Source organism: Taudactylus pleione, unplaced genomic scaffold, assembly GCF_031769625.1.
Source record: "Taudactylus pleione unplaced genomic scaffold, aTauple2 ptg000012l, whole genome shotgun sequence".
Lineage (NCBI taxonomy): Eukaryota > Metazoa > Chordata > Amphibia > Anura > Myobatrachidae > Taudactylus > Taudactylus pleione.
Genome location: NW_028284415.1, coordinates 6502178 through 6522804, shown reverse-complemented (window position 1 = coordinate 6522804; position 20627 = coordinate 6502178). Strand labels below are relative to the sequence as shown.

The 20627-nt window shown below is 44.1% G+C and overlaps 1 protein-coding gene across 1 annotated transcript in view; it reads right to left on the bottom strand.

Moving 5' to 3' along the window:
- Positions 1 to 20627, bottom strand: part of LOC148542426 (ABC-type organic anion transporter ABCA8-like) — a 246241-nt gene that overhangs the window by 86288 nt on the left and 139326 nt on the right. Inside the window, exons 20-23 of the mRNA XM_088468583.1 lie at positions 20407 to 20570; positions 8712 to 8839; positions 3733 to 3870; positions 3134 to 3244 (exon numbers count right to left, since the gene is read on the bottom strand). Coding sequence (XP_088324709.1) covers positions 3134 to 3244; positions 3733 to 3870; positions 8712 to 8839; positions 20407 to 20570 — 541 coding nt within the window. The remainder of the gene's footprint in view (positions 1 to 3133; positions 3245 to 3732; positions 3871 to 8711; positions 8840 to 20406; positions 20571 to 20627) is intronic.

Sequence of the window (20627 nt, the reverse complement as noted above, 5' to 3'; positions counted from 1 at the left end):
CATTGAAGAGCAAAGGAGCACTACTGCAGTCAATCCAGAGATCACTTCATAATGTACCAAAGTCTTCAGAGAATCCATAAGTGGTAGATCTTGCTCTAAAATCTGTTTAGTCAGTCTACCTAAAAGACCAGCCATACAAAACTGTCACATTTGCAATGCTAGATGATCAAAGTAACAAGTCACTAGTCAGATAAACCTTTTTTAAGATCTTTAGTATTAAAGGTCCCAGCACTTCTTACTCCTTAACCACTTAACTGGCTAATAGTTTTTACAAAAAATGCTCAGAAATTGTCATTTTTTTATGATTGAATTAGGTCAAAAAGATATGTTTAAGACATATCCAACACGTCTTATTTATTTATTTTTTTAAAACACAGTATACCATAAAAATAGCATTTTTTATAGTATACTATAGTTATGGCCATCCAATGGCTGTATCATCAATGGCCAATGGCCAATCAAAAACGGGGGCTCACTCGTCCATCGACCAATAACAATGATGATTGCTAACTATTGATGGTCAAAGACCATCCCTACTATATATGCCCCAGCGGCTGCTTGTCTTTCCTGCCACCGGATATGCACAGAGGAGGGGGGCTGGGCGCTGACAGGTGGGGGGCCGGGAGCTGACAGTCTCTGGTGGCTGCTCTTCTCTCTGCAGCCGTCGGGTGTGCACAGAGGAGGGGGGCTGGACGCTGACAGGTGGGGGGCAGGGAGCTGACAGTCTTTGGTGGCTGCTCTTCTCTCTGCAGCCGCCGGGTGTGCACAGAGGAGGGGGGCCGGGCGCTGACAGCCAGTGGCAGCTGCTCTACTCTCTGCACCCACGAGGTGTGCACAGAGGAGGGGGGCTGGGCGCTGGCAGCCCCTGGCAGCTGCTCTACTCTCTGCAGCCTCCGCTGTGTGTGCACAGAGGAGGGGAGGCCCAGCACTGCCAGTCCCAGGCGCCGCGGCTGCTCTTCTAAGGATAAGGTATCTATACTGCCACTGTCTTTTACCCCACCAATTCATACTCCTTAGCTGCTGAAGTTCTATCACCAGCACAGTACTTTATATTGACTTTTATTATGTGTATTTTTTTACTGCAAATAGTTATTTCAGCTGTGACACTTTGCTACATTTGCATATGTTTGCAGTTGATTGGTGTATATGGGCACTTTGGCCCTCATTCAGAGCCGTACGCTCTGAGCAGAGCGCACGCTCTGAATGAGGGCCGGGCTCCATTTTCATGGAGCGTCCTCCTGGACGCTCGTATAGCTGTGGGTCACCACCCACAGCCTATACGAGCGTGCTTTGTGATGGCCGCGATGGTCGAGACCATCGCGACCATCGAAATTGCGAGCCGGAGCCTGCGGTTGAGGTTTTCAACCGCAAGCTCCGGAGTGATTTTGGCTCTATCAGAGCCAAAATCACTCCCACTGACATCACTAGTGATGTCAGTGGGCCGGCTTCTGACGGGAGGCGTTCCCGTGGGAACGCCCCCGTCAGGGAGGCACGCCCCCGGCACGCCCACCAAAGGGGGCGTGCTGTCAATCAACATTGACAGCACGCCCCCTTTGATCGGACACAACGAGCGAAGGACTTTCCTTCGCTCGTCGCGTCTGGCGCATGCGCACGACGGAGCTCCCTCCGTCGTGCGCATGCTCAGTCCAGAACATCGACCCACTTGCGAGCGGACAGCCGCTCGCGAGGGTGTCTGAATCAGGCCCTTTGTTTTTTAACTATATTTTAGTAAGTTATATATAGTGAGACCATTTTGTATTGGTAATAAATAATTAGTGTTACATTTCTGACTCATATTTACCACAGCAGATCACTGCCAGTGCTGACTGTTAGATGTTTATCTTTTTCTCTATTCATTCTGCAAATACACAGATATTTGTAGCAGTTTGCAGCAGGCGGTTATATGCTGTGAGTATTTTATTCTATCTATTAATTTATTCTAGGTATTGACTTTGAAGCGTCGGGAATTTTCCTCTTTTTTCTCTACGTGATGTGCAGGGGTCAAGCTAGTGCAGTCGTGACACCCCCACCATATCTGCCACCAGCTCCACCCTGTGCGGTGTGTGCGGCCACTTTTGTAAGGAGGTGGTCTGGCCACGCCTCCTCAAGATGGCCACACACCCTTCCAGTACTGAGGCCCAATGGAGCGTCTGTGGGCCTGCTCCTAAGTACCTAGTACACTATAAGTGAACTAAGAAGCAAAACTGAGGAAAAAGTAGCACAATGGAGGAAAAAGTATGCAGTCTGTGTAAAAAGGTAAAAGACAAATTCGATACGAGTGACCGCACCATGCATCATTATATTTTATCTGCGACTTTATATTAATTCCTTTGCGACAAAAAACTAATCCTAAATACATAGTACACTATATGCCAGATAACACACAAAACTGAGGGAAAAGTAGAAACACTGAGGACATAATTTAATAAAAAGTGCACAGCATGGAAATTGCTCCAGGCGTCTCATGCCATATGGTGCAAAAAGAATAGGTTATGAGGACACATCTGTATATAAGGTAAGGGAACATGCCCTTGTTTGCCACTGACCACAATAATCAAAGCCAGGATATTCCAAGACTCGTCTTAAAGCAGCTAGTACGGAAAAAGCTTCTGATTTACTGGCAACAAATGGACATTTAGGTAACAGCTGGCTACAGTAAGGTCCCACAAGTCATTTCTAGTGTGCTGGTGGATTATTTTCAAGAGTTTTGTTTCTTTTTTCCCCATTTAGACTACAGTATGATGAATCAAGAAAGGATGTTTCTCTTTAATTCATAAATGGTGAATAGTAGTTTTATGTAGTATTTTATTCAATGCAAGTTTATTTGAAAGGTGTGGTTTGCTTTACTCTTGGTATAATTGGTATAACAGAGCAAGCACATATTTTATAAAATAGTACAAATGAAACATGGTACTATGTTATTGAAGCAGTAAAGATAAATAAAAGTCAATAGTTAATTAATCACAGTTCTCCAACTTTGAGATCCATTTTCTCAGTCAGTTGAGGAGTTGTAGGGGCAGATTACAGGAAATAGGGGTGAATATCATGCGGGCAGAGACAACATAACTGAGTATCAGGATACATGAAGCTGTAGTAATGTGTGAGTAATGGCTATTTTAGCAGTTTCACTCACCCTGGTGTCCTCAATGCTGCTCATTGCAAAATGGGGCGCCATGCCACTTCCAAATACCATGAAACTCATGCTTGCTAAAAAAATAGTTATAGGGAACTCTTCTTCAAAAAACTAATAAAACAAAAGAAAATGCAATTTTCACAAGAATATTTCTGGTGGGTTCTAAAGGATAATTAATCCACAAATTATATACTGTTATATATATATATATATATATATATATATATATTGTTACATACATAATTATATACTGTTCAAACTTCAGATGAGACTCCTGTAATCTGATTTCTTGTTTCCCTCTACTGGCATTAGTATAGAATAGGCATATTTTATTACCTTCTGTAATTTATTATAGAGTTTAACACTACTCATAATTCTTCAACAAGAAAGAGAAAAGGAATGATTTATACATGTATAATCACATGATTATACTAGGGGTACTCATATATATATGCACTAACACAAGTTAAATCTAAAATCAAAACTATACATTTTCTAATTTTTTATAATCTCCACAGATTTAATTTCTTCTTCAAACGTCTTTAAAAATAAAGTACAATTATATTAAAGAAACATTAGCGTAGCTAACTCATACTCACAGGAACCAATGGGCTACTCCATATTTGGATACGTTCCTTGGCGTTAAAGGTCTTCAAGAAGGCATTACTAATAATGTTTACAAGCACTGGTAATGCATTCTGTGCTTGGGGGTTTCCTACTATGGTGTAAGTGTAGCCCTATGGGGGTGAAATAAATAATTATATAGAAATATAATTAGCTGATGTATCACAAGAACATTTGGAGATGTTAGATAGGCTGGAGGCAGTTGTTGTAAAGGCCGTGAGTGGCACCAGCAGTCCAGCAGCAGTCTCAGAGCAGGTCCGCCAGTCCTGATTGGTCCAGGTCTCGGCTGCGGCCACACGGCGCATCCTTTTGGGTTTGGCACCCTTGATCTGGCCCTGCCCCCATGACCCCCTTAACCCAGCTTTCTGGCACTGGCGCAAAGGAGCCTGTTACATGTGACAGCCATAACTAATAAGAATCCGCCTCATTCTTATTGGCTATTGTGGTCACAGTAACAGCCAACAGAGACAGCCACGGCTTTAGTTACCCACGGTTTCAGTTTGGCACCGCTGAGCTACCCAATAAGAATCAGCCTGATTCTTATTGGCTGCTGCTGGACGTCCACCACAGTCGAGTCTCCACAGTCGACCACGATCGAGGCTTTGGCCACCACTGTCCTATATAATATAATTATATTTTTGCACCTGCAAGATTCTAGTAATTTTTTTAACTATGATAAAGTATCCACAATGTAGATTATTTTTATTGGAAAGAGATTGGTAAATCAACCTTTATGAGAAAATAATGTTCCCAGTTTTCCATTTCACTATCATTAACATTATAACAGAATATTAATACTTGTATTAAATCCTTTCTCTGAGTCTACTGGGGAACATTGGGGTATGGAATCTTAGAACTGGCACTTTAAACTCCTCCCCTTTTATACCCTATAGCCTGCTGAGATTATCAGTAACTACAAAGCCTTAAAGAACAGAAGAGGAATCGAATGAGAAAGAGAGAAGAGAACAGCAATTTCCAGCAACTGTTTAACATAACTTTAAACAAGAAGGATAGGAAATTGAATAGAAGCATAAAGGTTGGGTGTTCAGTGTCCCATAATAGACTAAAAAAAAACCCAGTAATTTAAACAAGAATGAAAATCATATTTTCTTTAGTCCAATGGTGGACACTATAAAACTGGGCATATTCCAAAGTACAGTAAGTGTGGACCGAAGAACAGGTGTTACCTGGTGCAGCTGCTCAGCCAAGGCCTCATGCCGTTCCACCCAGGAGGAGCTTATTACTCTAGAAGAGTGTGCCATCCCATATTTAAGAACAGATTTCCTGTCCTGATGTAAATCTGATGAATTACCAAAGTAATCTTCCTTGCAATGGTCTGCTTGGATGACAGTACTGTACACCTCGTTTAAAGGCATCACAGTGGACCAAAATATCATATGTCCTTATAATTTCACTAGTTCTACAAACATAGGTCCTCAAAGTCTTGCATGAAGGGAGACCTCTTTTTCTGCGACCTACCAGAGTCCAAAGTCAGATATATATAGAACTTGGAGACTACTTTTAGTCTGAAGAACAAGACAACACTTTTAGGCTGTCAAATGAAGGTTGATATCTGAAGAAGCTTTTAGGTGATTTAGGTAGGTTGGTTACTCCAAGTAAGAAAGTCAGCACTGAGATTTTTTTTTAAAAACTGAGAGGACCCTTCAGAAAGCCTCGAGTCTCCGTCAAGAACCTTTCACAAGAATAGCTGTAAACAGGCCACCTGAAAAGAAAACGTAGAAAATCCCATTCTTTCCTAAAAGTAGATGCAGATCTTTTCACACCCTGTAATAATTATCCGTAATTGGGTTTCTAGTAATGATCTGAACCACATTATCAGAGAAAAACCTTTGCATTAAAGCTCATGGCTTCAACAGCCATGTCAGAAAGTCAAGCTATCCATGCTATCCATGATTGGTCCTATGCCATGCATAGGCAAAACTGGGGAGTGGTCCGGGGATGCACAGGACCACCCATTAGTACAGTACTGTGATATTCCATGAAGCCAGCAATGCCGCGGGCGCTGTTTCACAGTGCCGAAGGCATTTCAAACATGGCACCGACCACGAGCCAATCACAGCTCGCGAAATGGCAGCCAATCAGGAGCGACCGATCCGGATTGTTTAGTGAGCTGTGATTGGCTCACAGTTGGCGCCATGTTTGAAATGTCTCCGGCACCGCAATTTTATGTCGTGCTGGCAGGAGCAGGTACCCAGGCTGCAAACATTGCCTGTGCTCCCTGTGCATGTGGCTGACGAGAAAGTGGTGCTAGCATTGCCGGAGACAGCTCATTGTGTGGCTGGAGAGAGAGGAGGCTCCATCACTGAGCAGAGCACTGATAAGGGGCCTGTGCTGTGCCTGTTGCAAAGGAGGAAACTGTGTGAGGTGATAAAAGTTCCTGAGCAAGAGAGCAGGTGACAGAACAAGGGCTGTCTGATGCACCCATGGGATCCATGGGTGCATCAGACAGCCCTTGGCTATTCTTATACAGGAACCATTCGGTCATCAATATATTTGGTGTGGTGGACTGGAAACATTAGGAACGCAGAAAGAGGGAGTCGGTATCCGGAACCAACTAACCTTCTCCCTGGAAATTCCAACTTAAGGTTACCTGATGCTCCAGCCTTAACCTATCCTATGATTGTTGCACCAAATTGGTGGTGCTATATGTTTACTTATTTTATATCTACATGTGAGTGCATTGTGTATAAATAAATTATTTTTCTATTAATACAAACAGTATTGCACTATTATATACCTTCTGCTTTCTTTGAGAGTTCCTTGGACTTATCTTGCTTATGGAAAAGATTTGAAGGGATGAAAATAAAAGAAATTCCTTCTTCCTGGATTACGTCTATTGGGTTATATACGGACTCTTATATTCTAGAGTAAGCTAACCCTTCATTTTGACTGTACTCTTAGTTGATTCAGGGGTGGATGCAGTTGTAGCCGCGACTATGTTTACTTACACAACAGCGTCTGCCGGCCGCGAGCTGTGATTGGCTCGCGGCCAGCACCATGTTTGAAATGCTTCCGGCGCTGCGCTGCTGTTTAACCATGCCTGACTTGCTGCAGTGCAGCAGGCACATTTGTTTCTACCATGCCCCCTGTGCACCCCCCGTCCAGCCAGCCCTGTCTTGTCGCCCCCATCATAGTCCGGCCTTTTTCTGCCTCTGTGCCTCTCCCAAGTACAGCCTTCCCTGCCTGCCCTGTGCCCCTCCATTAAGGTCTAGCTTTCTACGGCCCTAACGGTGTGTAGTTTGTATATTCTCCCCGAGCTTGCGTGAGTTTCCTCAGTGTGCTCCGGTTTCCTCCCACACTCCAAAAATATACTAGTAGGTTAATTGTCTCCCAGCAAAAATTAACCCTAGTGTATATGTGTGCGCGTGTACATGTGGTAGGGAAAATAGTTGGTAAGCTCTACTGGGGCAGGGACTGATGTGAATGGCCAAGCACTGTGGAATATGAAAAGTTTCCTATTTGAGTGACCACACCCTTTTTGGGGAGCGCGCGTAAAAGTTCCATTATCTCTAACAGTTTAGTTTTCAAAGCTTGAAGCCTAAACCAAGAAGAGATTTGAGTAAAAAACTACCCTTTTCTGCACTAACCCAGCGGTAACCAAAACCTTCACATATAGCAAAACACTTTGTTTCATCTCAAGAAAGGCTGGTAGTTAAAGCTGTATCCCTGACTTTTCAACAAGGCAACTTAGATTAAATCAAACCACTAGTTCTAGAAGATAAGCAGATGGACTCCCACCAAAGAAGTTCCTGGGTAGGCATTTATGACAACTGTCTGTCAAAGGGCATGGGAGCTGGAAATTTGCTGCCAAACCATGCTTCCTCTCTTATCCCTCACAGTATTGAAGAACCACCACAATCTCTATTACAGCCGTGAGAGATTCCAAGATTCGTTCCAAGAAAGATAAAACCTTGGTGAGATTCTAGCCCTGATTCAGAGCCGGACGCTCTGAAAAAGCGCTCGCTCTGAATCTGGGCGTTTTTTTTTTTTTTTTGTGCGGCCTCCTGGCCGCTCGCATAGCTGTGGGTGCCCACCCACAGCTATGGCGAGTGGCCAGGATTATGGTCTCGATGGTAAAGACCATCGCGACCATCAGGCTTGCGACGAGACCCTTGTGGGCGACGATGTCAGTGGGGCCGCCCACAAACGGCAGGTGTTCGCTTGGGAACGCCTCCATTTGTGAAGCCACCCCCTGGCCACGCCTACCAAACGGGTCGAGCTGTCAATCACCATTGACAGCTCGCCCCCTTTGGTGCGAGACCCAGAGCGACGTCACTAACCGGGTCTCGCGCATGCGCACGACGGAGCCGGCTCCATCGTGCGCATGCCCAGTGGGCAAACATTGACCCGGTTGCGAGTGCTCAGCGCTTGCGACCGTGTCTGAATCAGGCCCTCTGTACCGACTTTGTTAGGCATTGTGTCTAAGCCGACTCAGCTGGTGCTATGAAAAAATGTGCCCAACTCCTGACAGGCACATTAAAAAAAACAAAAACATAAATAGACTGAAGATCCCAGCAACCTACAGTGGAATAGAATCGGAGCAGTTTAAATTCTTAGGGGTATATTTACTAAAGTACAGGTTTTTAGAAGTGGAGTTGTTGCCCATAGCAACCACTCAGATTATACTTATCATTTATCTTGGGCCTTATAGAAGACAATAGCTAGAATCTGAGTGGTTGCTATGGGCAACAACTCCACTTCTAAAAACCCACACTTCAAAATGTACTCTATGGGGTATATTTAAATAAATAAATAAATATTTATTAAAGTTTCTAAACCCCAACACTAAACTTATGTATCTGTGTTCCATTGACTGGCATAGGATGAAAGAGAAGTTTTACTATAATATCATATATGGATTGACATTTAGACCCATGAAGCCAGAAAGATTTATTGAAATATTACCCTCAACTCCCCACTGATGATTACTCACCTGATTCTCTCGAGTAACTTCTATTGCTCCTTTGTATGTTGTAGTGTTTAGGTCATATGGACCATTAATGACATCAGTCACAATGTCCTGAGCTGTCACTCCATCAATGAAATCCTCTATAGGTGCACCTGTCTCAGAAACAACAGGGAATATTTGTCTAGGGATATATAGAAGTGATGCTGCAAAATGTCATTAACACAATATTTGTTGAAAGATTTTTCGTGGAAATGTAATAGTCTGCAAGATGCACGATTCCGGTGAAACTCCCCGATGTTTTAAAGCGGCAATAATTTCAAAGGCAAAACCAGGTTGGTTTTGCCTTTTAAATAATTGCCACTTTAAAACATCAGACAGATTTGCCGGAATTGCCCCAATGACTGCATCTCGTAGGCTATTACATTTCCACCTTTGTGTCTACTAGACACTGTTGCCTAATGCTAGATACACACTTGAAAGATATATCTGCAGATCGACTGATCTGCAGATATATCTGCAGATGATGGTTGTTCATACACACTGAACAACCATCACTGCAATCTGGCCGGGGATTGCGTCTCTTCCCCCCTACCTGGTGGCCTGTGCAGCAAGTGTACGGGCGGTCGTCTGACTGCCTGTACATACAGCACGATGTGTAGATATATCTGCTGATATATTTGCCATCGGCTGTGCTGCACAGCCAACGCGATGTGTCTGTGAACAACCGATATGTCAATCAGTGTGTACTCAGCATTAGTAAAGCTCTTTTCACAAATGCGACACGGTAAATTGTCGGGTCAATCAATTACCGAGTCTTTCAGTCTGGCCCTGGTAAGGAGCAGGGTTGTGGACCTGGGACTCCGATCTGGGTCGGCCCCTTTCACACATAGTCTAGACACGGGTCAGTGAGCATGCACCGGCAAGGGATCGGAATGAATGACCGCCAAACCTATGCCCGGCGGTTTAAATCCCAACACTAGAAGACCATCAGGCATGACGATCCCGATTGGTAAGTACACTACCTATACCTAATCTCCCCCCCCCCTAACCCTCCCTTAGGGGTGCCTAACCCTAATCTCCCCCTCTAGTGCCTAAGCCTAACCTTCCCCACAGCCTAAACCTAAGTTTCCCGGGGGGGGTGCCTAACCCTAACCACCCCCTTCCCTTAGCCTAACGCTAACCCTCCCGGGGTGTGCGTAACCCTAAGTGTCCACGGGAGCCCTGAAACCTAACCCCCCACACGGCTGTCTGCGCCCGCCGCCCTGTTTACCTTCGTTTGGTATGCTGGGCGTTTGGCTCCCGGCATAGAGCTAATGATAGGCGTCGGGATTTCGACCTGTCATTAGTCCCCTGTCGGGATAAAACAGTCGGGAAACCGGCGGTCTGCATTTTGACCGTCGGCTTCTTGACTGCATTCCACCGGCAAAAACCCAGGTATTTAGGCTTGTCTGAAAGGGTTATAATTGAACCTTATGTAATAATCCAGAGACTGATGCTTACTAGAGACAAGAGAAGATATTTTGAAAAAACTTATGTCTCAACAAATACCCGTGTTTCACGGTCGATAAATCATGTCCAAATAGGGCCAAAATAATTTTCATAAACAGGTTTGAAAGAAAAAAACATTCAGATTCTAATGGGTAATCAAATTACCTGATATGTCAACAACTATGCACAGGCCTGGTGACAAGGGGTACAATAAGAACACTTGTACCTGGCCCCTCAGGAATCTTGGGAGTTCAGCTCATGTGTTCCCCTTATCTGTGCCACTGCATTATTCAGCAGGGCCTAGCAAAAAGTGCGAGCCCAGTGGTAGGTACAATAAAGTTTTTTTTCGTAGCAGTGCAGCATGCATAACGTCAGGACTTTGTGGGCTGCTTGGCTCCTCTCTGATCCAGCTTCACAAAGAGGAGTAGCAGGAGGTAAGTTTGGGCTGGACTGGAGAGACACGGGTCTGGCAGGGATTGGGAGGCCTGGAAATGAAGTGACACAGGGAGGGATGGAGCTGAAGACACAAGGTTGGTGAGACACAGAGGGATGTGCTGAAGAGACACAGGTTGATTGAGCTGAGAGACATGGTCGGAGGGAGGGAATGATGCTGAAAGACATAGGGGGGATAAGGTTTAGAGACATCAGGGGGGATTAGGCTGAGAGACACAGGGGGTAACGAAGCTGAGAGACATGGAGTGGTGGTGTGTGAGGCTTACAAACACAGGGATGAGGCTGAGAAATACAGGGGGAGTGTGAGGCTGAGAGACACGGGAGATGCTGAGATACACAGGGTGAGGAATAAAGCTGAGAAACACTGGGGAGATAAGGTTTAAAGACACAAGAGATGCTTCTATGGCTGGAGATTGAGAGACACAGGGGATGAGGCTGGAGTGACAAAGGAGGATTGAGGCACAGGGATAGTGCTGGAGAAATACAGCAGAGGTTGTGTTGGAGAGACACAGGTAAGGATGAGGCTGGAAGAACACAGGTGAAGATGAGGCTGGAGGAACACAGGCAAGGATGAGACTGGAGGGATGAGGGGATGAGGCTGGAGTGACACATGCAAGAATGATGCAGGATAGATATGGGGGGTGAGGTTGGAGTGACACAGGCGAGGATGATGCTGCAGAGACACAGGGGGGATGAGCCAATGACCAACTGGTCTGTACCTACTAGGGAGGGATGGGGTGCCGCAAAAACATGAGTGTGCTGGGCCCCAAGATTTCTGTTGCCGGTCATGACTAGGCAACTACATGTGCCTTTTACCTAAATCCCAAAACCCACATATATTCAGGCTTTGTCCTGGAATCTTCAAGCCTGCATTTAAAGCATGTCATTTAAATTATAAAATGTTGGTGTTTGAACCCCATCCCTCCTTTCTCCACAGGTAAATCCACCTTTATTATGATTTCAGTTAGTTGAGTTCCAATTAAATAAATATCTTTACTAGAGATGTGCAGGCTCAGTACGGTTTGGATCTTCCTGCCAAGTTCGGATTTTTCCTGCCAAAAATCGGGTCTCAGAAAGAGGCAAAACGTCATCTTTCATTGACAAACATCATCTTTCATGGACTTTTGTCTTTTCGCGAGGAAAATCCGAACTTGGCGGGAATATCCAAACCGAACCGAGCCTGCACATCTCTAATTTTTACTTACATATACACCCAACAATAAAACAATATAATAATTAGAACCATATGACTCAGCATTATGAATAAACACTCTTGGCCATATACTTATACATTTATATAATAGAGAGTTATTATATGGTGATCACCAAGATGCTATTAAAACCTCTCAAAATTTACAGACTGTCTCTGGATCAGTTAAAAAATAACGAATAATTCCAGAAAATTTGTATTCAAAGAATTTACTGCACAGTGTAAATTGCATGTATAAGAGTTGCATGGCACATGCGTCCCACGGTGTCAGCATACAGAGTCGCACGGACTCTGGGCCTGATTCAGAGCCGGACACTATTTGCGGACGCTCGTTCCAAAAAGGGGCCGGCTATTTAAATTGAGCGCTCGCTCATTGCGGTTTGTTGACGCCTCTATGTCTGAGCGAGCGATTGAAAAGTGCGCTCGCTATTTTGTAAAGACGCCCCTTTGCCGTTTGCATCACGCGTCATCTCCGGTATTTATTTGATTAATCGGGTACATCGAAAGGCATCTGAACTGCTCGCAATTCTTGTGGTAGGATTTTCCTAACGCTATCACTGCGAGCAGCTCAGGCTAAAAGACAACTAAGTGACGTGGTCGATGACACTCCTTTACTAATTATGCACTCCCATTAAACGCCCTTTTTACCGTTTGGCACGCCTGCGTTCGGATCTCCACTCCCCCGTTTTCAAGCACCTTCCCCTGTTACCACTCACAAACGGTACATTCTGTCAATCAGATTAGCAGGCCCTCGCTATTTTGCGAGCGCACGATTTCCGACCGCTATGACTGGTTTGCGCATGTGCATTAGGACCCATACGCATGCGCAGTTGTGCGAACATCGCTCATAGCGAACGAGCGACCGCTTACGAGCGGCTCTGAATCAGGCCCTCTGGGTGTTCCTGGGCAGTGACTTAGAGGTGGCTAAATAGGCATGTGAAGATTTTCCATCTGATGGCTGGGTTATGGGAGTGTTGCGGACATGTTGCAGAAGTGGTTCTGAACTCAGAACCTGATTCATTAAGAATCGCTATTGCGATTGCAGCTCCGTAATCGCACGCAGGTCTGCTGCGAAAATATGCTAATGATTGCTATCGCAATACCGTCGCACAGCCAGCATAGAGACGCCTACTGCCTCTCACTACCACTATCTCACATCCATAATACCTTGCAAACCTCCATAAACATCGGTAACATAAGTACCATCGGTCCCTCACACAGAATTACAGCAGTCCTGATCTTACTTAGAAATTGCTAACTTCATTGCACGCAGTGAGTACTCCAGCTGCGTATGGAATCGCAATGGCTAATTTATGCACGTCCATGCAACGGCGTTCAAATGGACAGACACTCCTGCGTTTCTCTGATCACACCCCCCCATCACCACCCCCAAACGCTCACTGTCTGTCATTCACTCTGCGATGGCTCTGCATGGTCTGCTTGATCACAGTGGGATTGCAGTGGTGCCTTCACGCACGCACACTGCTATGCATGCGCAGTATGCAACAATCGTCCAACTGCGAGCGCTGTTGCAGTTGTGATCCTTAATGAATCATGCCCTCAGACAATTGGAGGCTCTAATGGAGATTCTGCACCTAGTATGGGGCTGGTGTAGGTCCCGATGATGCTTCCAATGATTGAGACTACATTTGCACGAAGGGTATGTGACAGCTCTTTTGTATTCAGACACAAAGGGAACGCCTTTTAATAGCATTAGCATAAAATCACAGATGCGACTATGGCAAATGGCACTAAAGCAGTCACAGCATCATGCGACCAAGAATCAGCCCCATAATGATGTGTAACACTGGAATATGTGGCTCCCACTCACTAGCCTCCAGTGCTCCAATGGATATAAAATCCTCCTAATGTTATTGCTTGACTTCACACTAGTGGATAGAATGTACAGAAATAATTAGCCTCCATCAGCTATGCTGGTATAAGCTCATACAAATTACCAGCCCTGTACAGCTCCATGCAGCCACAACGGTAAGAACCGTAAGAAGGATGCTCATAATTCTCAAGTGAACGTCTATAACAATTACCGGCACTAGGCAGTTCTGTGCAGGCAAACCTAAGAAGGCACGCACAGTTCACTAGAAAGATCTTTCTGATGAAACCAGATGTACCAGAGAAATATGTGAAAGGAGCTTAGTCCATGAGCCTGTCCAAGCATCCCCAACTGGATGGGCACCCCAACTTCTGGCTCTTGTAGTACTTCGAACGAAAGTACCAGTGATTCCACGCAGGTGCCCGATCTCCGGTCTTAGTGTACCTCCAGCAGCAGTATAGACATGGCCACAGGAGGTGGGAAAAGCAGCCTGTTCGTGGAGAGCAGAATGTTAATACTGACAAAATAAAAACAAGTGAGGAATAAGTGAGGGACAAGGCCCACTGAGCTACAACTGACCATTACAGAATTCAGGGCTCTATAGTCTATACAGGGCCATAATACTCCCTCTTTCTTCCCTACAAAGAATATAGGAGCAACAATAGGGGAAGTAGAAGGACGAATGAAACACCAAGCCAATCGTCATTAATATAATCCTTTAAAATATTTCAAGCTTAGCAAGAGAATAGAAATGAACAAAACAAATTTGTGCTCTAGAAATTATATCAATTGGGCAATCATATATATTCTATGTGGAGGAAGACTTTCAACTTGGCATTTATCAAACACATGGAGAGATTCCCGATAGCATTGAGGTAATGGTGAGGTAGAGTCAGGTTATAATACTCCATGAACAGAACCCACTAAAATTTTGGCTGGTTAATGAGTTAACTAAAGGTCATTTTTTACGTTTGCCAGTTTATTTTAGGATTGTTCCTTTTCAAACAGTGCATGCCTAGAACGATTGGGAATCTTGTAATAGATACAATATCCAAACTAACTTTTTCTGAATAACCTTGATTGAACCTGTAAAACAAGAGACAGAATCATTGTTCATTAAGACTAGAGATTATGGAAGAGTCATCAATGGTTTCGAGAAGAACACTGACTTTTTTGTTTATTATGGGTATTGCGTATTTTATCAATGAAATTACCCATAGAACCAGAATCATTAAGGGTTTCGGTGGAAAAATGTAGAATTTTTAAAAGAGATTGCGAGCCGTAGTGAGATGTAGCAATCTGGAATGGACCCCATTGTTTCAACCAGGTTCACATTAAGAAGGATATGCTTATTCTGAACCCACTCTACCTTCTTCGTGGAGGTGGTTTCCTAGCATTTCCCACCACCTTTTTTCCTCCACATCTCACAAGACAATCTACTAAAAATTTTTTGCACTTGCACAGTACATACATAAATAATTTTCTCTGTAACGTTTTCAACCACTGGGTGAAAATGTCCCAGGTAGGCCCCCTATTATGCATGGTTTCTTAGTCTGAAACATCTGGACTGACAGATGAGGAGGTTATTTCATGGGTAGATGGAAAAGGAGTATAGCTTCAAAAATACATTTTCTTTTTTTTCCTGTGCTCACTTAGGTGGGAATCAATAGTGATACCACAGTCCATATACTCTTCTAATCCAATAGGAGGGCCCTTCTAAGCTAGTTCATCTTTACTGTCTCCTTACAAGTTAGTTCATATTTAATGTCATCATTAAAACTCTCCAGAATAGATGATAATGAGCCACCATGTTCCAATCAGTGTCGCCCATCCAGTGACAGAATTATATTCTAGAACAGAGCGAGAACCATGAGGCATATTAACTTAGATTCAGAAGTTGTGGTATGGTGTGGTTCATGAAAACCTTTGGCAAAAGCATGCAGAAACAAAGGATATGAATTTAACACAGGAACTTGCGTCTCTAAGAATGACATAGTCCATGCTAAAGTTTGCCCTATAAGACACTTTTAAAGCATCATTATAAGTCTTTGGACACAGACAGATCTATAAAACCAGATTGCAATAAACTGTCTACAGTATATACACCTCAACTCCCATAAAACTTTTCAGGCAGGATAATTGGATCCATAGTAGCACCTGCAGTCTCAGGCCCAGGTGCTGCATGTAGCTGATGTGCAAACATATTCTGTATTTCTTCCAGCCTGGTTTGTACAGTACAATTGAATCTGTAAACCATGTAGTGCTTGAATGAGAGCAGCTTGTATATCCTGATTATGACCCTCTGCGTAATTCATTTCTGTCACAAGCAGCCACACTGCAAACGCAGGGCGAGGCCAACGCCGGCGATCGTTGGCTGAACTCCTTCTACCAGTTGTCCATCATCCCTGTTCCGATCTGGATTGGCTCCTATGGCTATTTTCTGCTGGTGCAAAGGCTGCTCTGCCGGTGATAGCGTATCACATGTTTACGACTCTGGCTTAGTCTCCTGTTTGTTCAGTCAAATATCCAGTTCTCCTGTCAGCTTTGTTATCCTGCCGTTTGTGTCATCCAGGTGGCACGGTTTGCACTCCTGTGTCCAGAGTACGCAATCAAGCGTCCAGCTGCTTGTGTCAACCTGGTAGCACAGGCCGCACTCCATTGTCCACAGTACGCATTTCAGCGTACCGCCGCTTGTGTCAACCTGGCGGCACAGGCCGCATTCCAGCGTCCAGAGTACGCATTCCAGCATACCGCAGCTTGTGTCAACTCGGCGGCACAGGCCACTACCAGACAAGGCTTACCAGCCCTCAAGGCTACTTCATGGCCCAAAGGCCGCATCTTGTTCTACGGACCACAGGCCACAACTAGCCAAGGCTCACCAGCCCTCAAGGCTGCTTCACGGCCCAAAGGCCGCATCTTGTTCTACGGCCCACAGGCCACAACTTGCCAAGGCTTACCAGCCCACCAGGCTGCTGCACGGTTCAAGGGCCGCATCTTGTTCTACGGCCCACTGGCCACAACTAGTCAAGATCTACCAGCCCTCAAGGATGGTACACGGACACAGCTAGCCTAGTTCACCAGCCCTAAAGGCTGTTGCGGGACTAATTTGTGGAGGTACCTCTATCCATAACAATTTCTTATGCTTAGTTGATTCTGTCACATGAATACTAGAGTTACATTTTAAGCAAACTGAACCCAGGTAGGAGAGTGTCACAATGATATTGTAACAGGCATCCACTATGCAAGTAAACATTCTAAACTGTTTAGGTGGCTTCAGGGTAACCACCTCTAGATTTGTGTGATAAGTACTTGTTAAAGGTCCAAATAGCAGGAGGTCAGACACATTCCCAAAAGAATCACAGAAGTATCCAATCCAAAGTTTAATCAATAGCAGGTCTTGTAAAATTCAGGGTCTGGCAACAAGTTAACCACAATAAATAAACAGGCAATAAGCAGTTCTTGTAACAATCTGGGTATGGCAACAGGTTACTAACAAATAGACACTGCAGGAAAAGCACAGGAGCTAGGTACCAAGGTTTCTGTAGGAAGACTAATCACCTAACACCTGTTGTTAGGTGGATCTTCCTTCAATAGTTTGAAGACGGAAGACTTTTCATGCCAATTCAAGCAGCCCCCACTGCACAGGTGCCCAAACTTCCAGCTCTTGCCAATACTTCATCCAGAAGTATTGGCGCTTCTGTGTAGATGACCGTTCTCTTATCTCAGTATACCTCCAGATGCAGTATATATGTGGCCGCAGGGGACAGCGCCTGCTTCAAGAGAGAAGACTGCTAATGTTGACACAACTAGAGTTCAACAAATAGAGGATGGATGTCTGTAAAAGTTTGTCTTTACAACCCCACTCAACATATTGAAAGGAACATTTTACAATTATGTCATGACTCTTCCACTCTCGGCCATCCCAGTATAAATAGCACTTTAGTGTTGGCTGCTCGTCAGTTCTAGTGGCCACAATTTATACAATGTGTCCACATACATCTATCCTCAGTGTGCTAAAAGTTGCATAAAACATACCGTGTGAGCGGAGTGTGACACGGTAGCGCTGAGCATCTTTTCGTGCGACTGTTTCCTTTAAAATTCGTCTTATTCACAAATTGATGTAAATAGGATGCGCGATCAGCTTATGCTGATTAAAATGATATGCAGCATGCCTATGTTATGTGTGCAATTGCCGTTATAACTGCATGTGAAATGCTACATTACAATGTCAGTGGCTGTAGACCCCTGTGTTTTGGTTTTGGTTCTAATTCACCATCATGTTTTGCTTTTTGCAAAACCACCCTCAATTGTTTTAGTTCGGATTTGGTTCTGGTTTCCTTAAAAGTTGATTAAAAAATTATCAAAATCAATCCAAAATTGATAAAACAGCTATTGTGGAACTGTTTACATGCAATCCACCCAATATCGGTTTTTAAATCTAAGTTCCGAACTGACTGCAGAGTCGAACCAGGACTCAGTTTGACACGGAATCCCAAAGTGATTCCGAACTAGAATTTGACTTGACTTGGAACCCCTACGTTCGGGTGCGTTCATATTTCAGGGAAACCAAACCGCACATCTCAAATTCTTGCCATAGGTGATAGATTTTAAAAAACGGCTCACTTTGTTGCCTCGACCAAGTTACCCATGGTTCCACAGACTGCCTATCACTTTTTTACAGTAAAGTGTATTTACAGATTCCATGGCTGTCCAGAGACTCCTGTTTCAGATCATGTCTACAATTCATGTCTCGCTTTGGAGGACATTTTCTGAACTTCTACAGATCCAGCTAAATACTGTATGTCATCCCGCTATCATCCAGAAACAAATGGAGAAATAGAAAAAGTATATCAGTGTCTGGAGCAGTAGTTTCTTGTTTACAGTAATATCCAGCAAGACAAATGGCAGAGTATCTTTCATTGGCAGAATTTGCCTACAACAAAGGCCAACACAATGCCACCTTGCATAGTTAATTTTTTGCCAATTGTGGGCTTCACCCTCAGCCTTTTGCAGCTACCAAAACAAACAGTACCAGCACCTATAGATCCTGAGAGAGAATAAAAAGAAATTAATAATCTACATATTGCACAGCAGATGCATAAAGAGCAAGCTGATTTGTGCTCACTGCCAATTCCTTCTTTACAGAGGGTGATAAAGTATGGCAATCCACAAAAAATGTAAAAACCTTCACCCTAATTGTCAATCACTATGTGGGACCATTTCTTGTAACTTCTGAGATATCTTCAGCTGCAGTAAAATCCTGATGTGCATGTATCGCACCACCCCACTTTGTCCATACGCGAGAGCAGCTGTCATCATTATCACATGGCACATACTCCTTTCTAGTGCAAGAGATATAACTCAAATAGGCATCCTCTCAGCATGCGCACAACTCCTATATGGTGTAACTCTGGTTATATGGCCACGAGACAGTTCTCTTCCGTGCTTACTCCCATTTGCCGCCCAGTTGGCACTCAGGAAAAGCACATTTCACGAATGGAGAAAACGTCTGAGATCTGCCCCAACTCAGGTTTGCCTGAAGAAACGAACGTTTGCTACAGTGCATGTGCAGTTTGACGAAACTAACAAGATGCAACTGCATTTGGACTGGCATGCAACTCAGAATCAGGACCTCTGTGACTAGCTCTGTAGGTTTGTGGTTCCACTTTCAAATGCGGAAAGAGTAAAACACCACCTCAATATCCATTCCATTTAAGAGATGGTGGAAAATCAAATACTTTGTTGGGAGAAATAGGTTGGCCACCCTCCTGCAATACAGGGATTGTCCCTCTAAGTATAACCTCTCCTCCCTTTTACGGCATTTAAATATAGTTGTCCCACAAAATAAAAAAAAACTTCTGTAACGGTTGAAGCACATCTCCAAAAAAATATACCCACCCCACAGACTCCACTTCACCATCTATGTACTTACCCATAAAATCAGGAACAATTGTGCAAAAATAGATCTTGGATCTCATAAAGATCATAGTGCTGCAGTCTTGCTTAATAAATGACCCCTACAGACTCAGACAAAAGCATACCCCCCAAGCATCCTGATATTGGCAGTACAGACCCTCTTTTTAGGCACTGTTCCGCCATACCATCCACAGACCACTGTGTACCATTGGGGGGGTAGTTATGGAGGCTACTCTCTCTTATGCGCCTGACAAAATAAGCAACAGGTCATGATGTAGTGCCACACCCCCAATGTGGTGACCACAAAATCCTGACTCCCCCTCTCAAATGTTGGATGGAATGTAAATGCACATTTTCAATTGTCTTTCTTTAATTTTATTATTATACATTTTTTCTTCAGAATATGCTGCTCAAATTTAATTTATGGAAAAAAGGTCAATAGGGTTCATGTACTAAAGTACAAAAATCGCAGAAAGCTCACGGATCTGCGTGTGCAGAAATGGGAGCAGCTGGCAGTTGGAGATGACGTCATGCAGAATCGGACTGGCTCACCAAGATATTGGTGGGATCAGCTGCCAAGCCACGTATAGCAGGAAAATGTTTAGAGGCACCTGACTCTCAGCACCCACACCTACAATTGGCATTGCTGACTGATTGTGACGTCACTGATGCTGATTGTATAGCAGGAGTGGGTGCTGAGAGTCAGGTGCCTCTAAACATTGTCCTGGAACAACAGTCTGACCACGAATCCTACCAATACCACATAGAGCTAATCCGATTCTGTCTGCATGGTGTGCAATGATGTTATGTAGAGGGTTTACCTGTGTTGTTATTGATCAGAAGTCTGGAGTAGTATTTGTGCGCTTTATCTCCTGATCTCAAAAAATAAAGGTCTGGTTTCAGTTCCCATGAATGGATTGTTTTACTATATAACATTGCAGTGAAAATGATCATTGGGATAATGAACAGGAAGACCAGGAGCAATCTGAAAAAGACAATATATCTTTCACTAAAATGTCATATACAGTACCACCAGCACAAC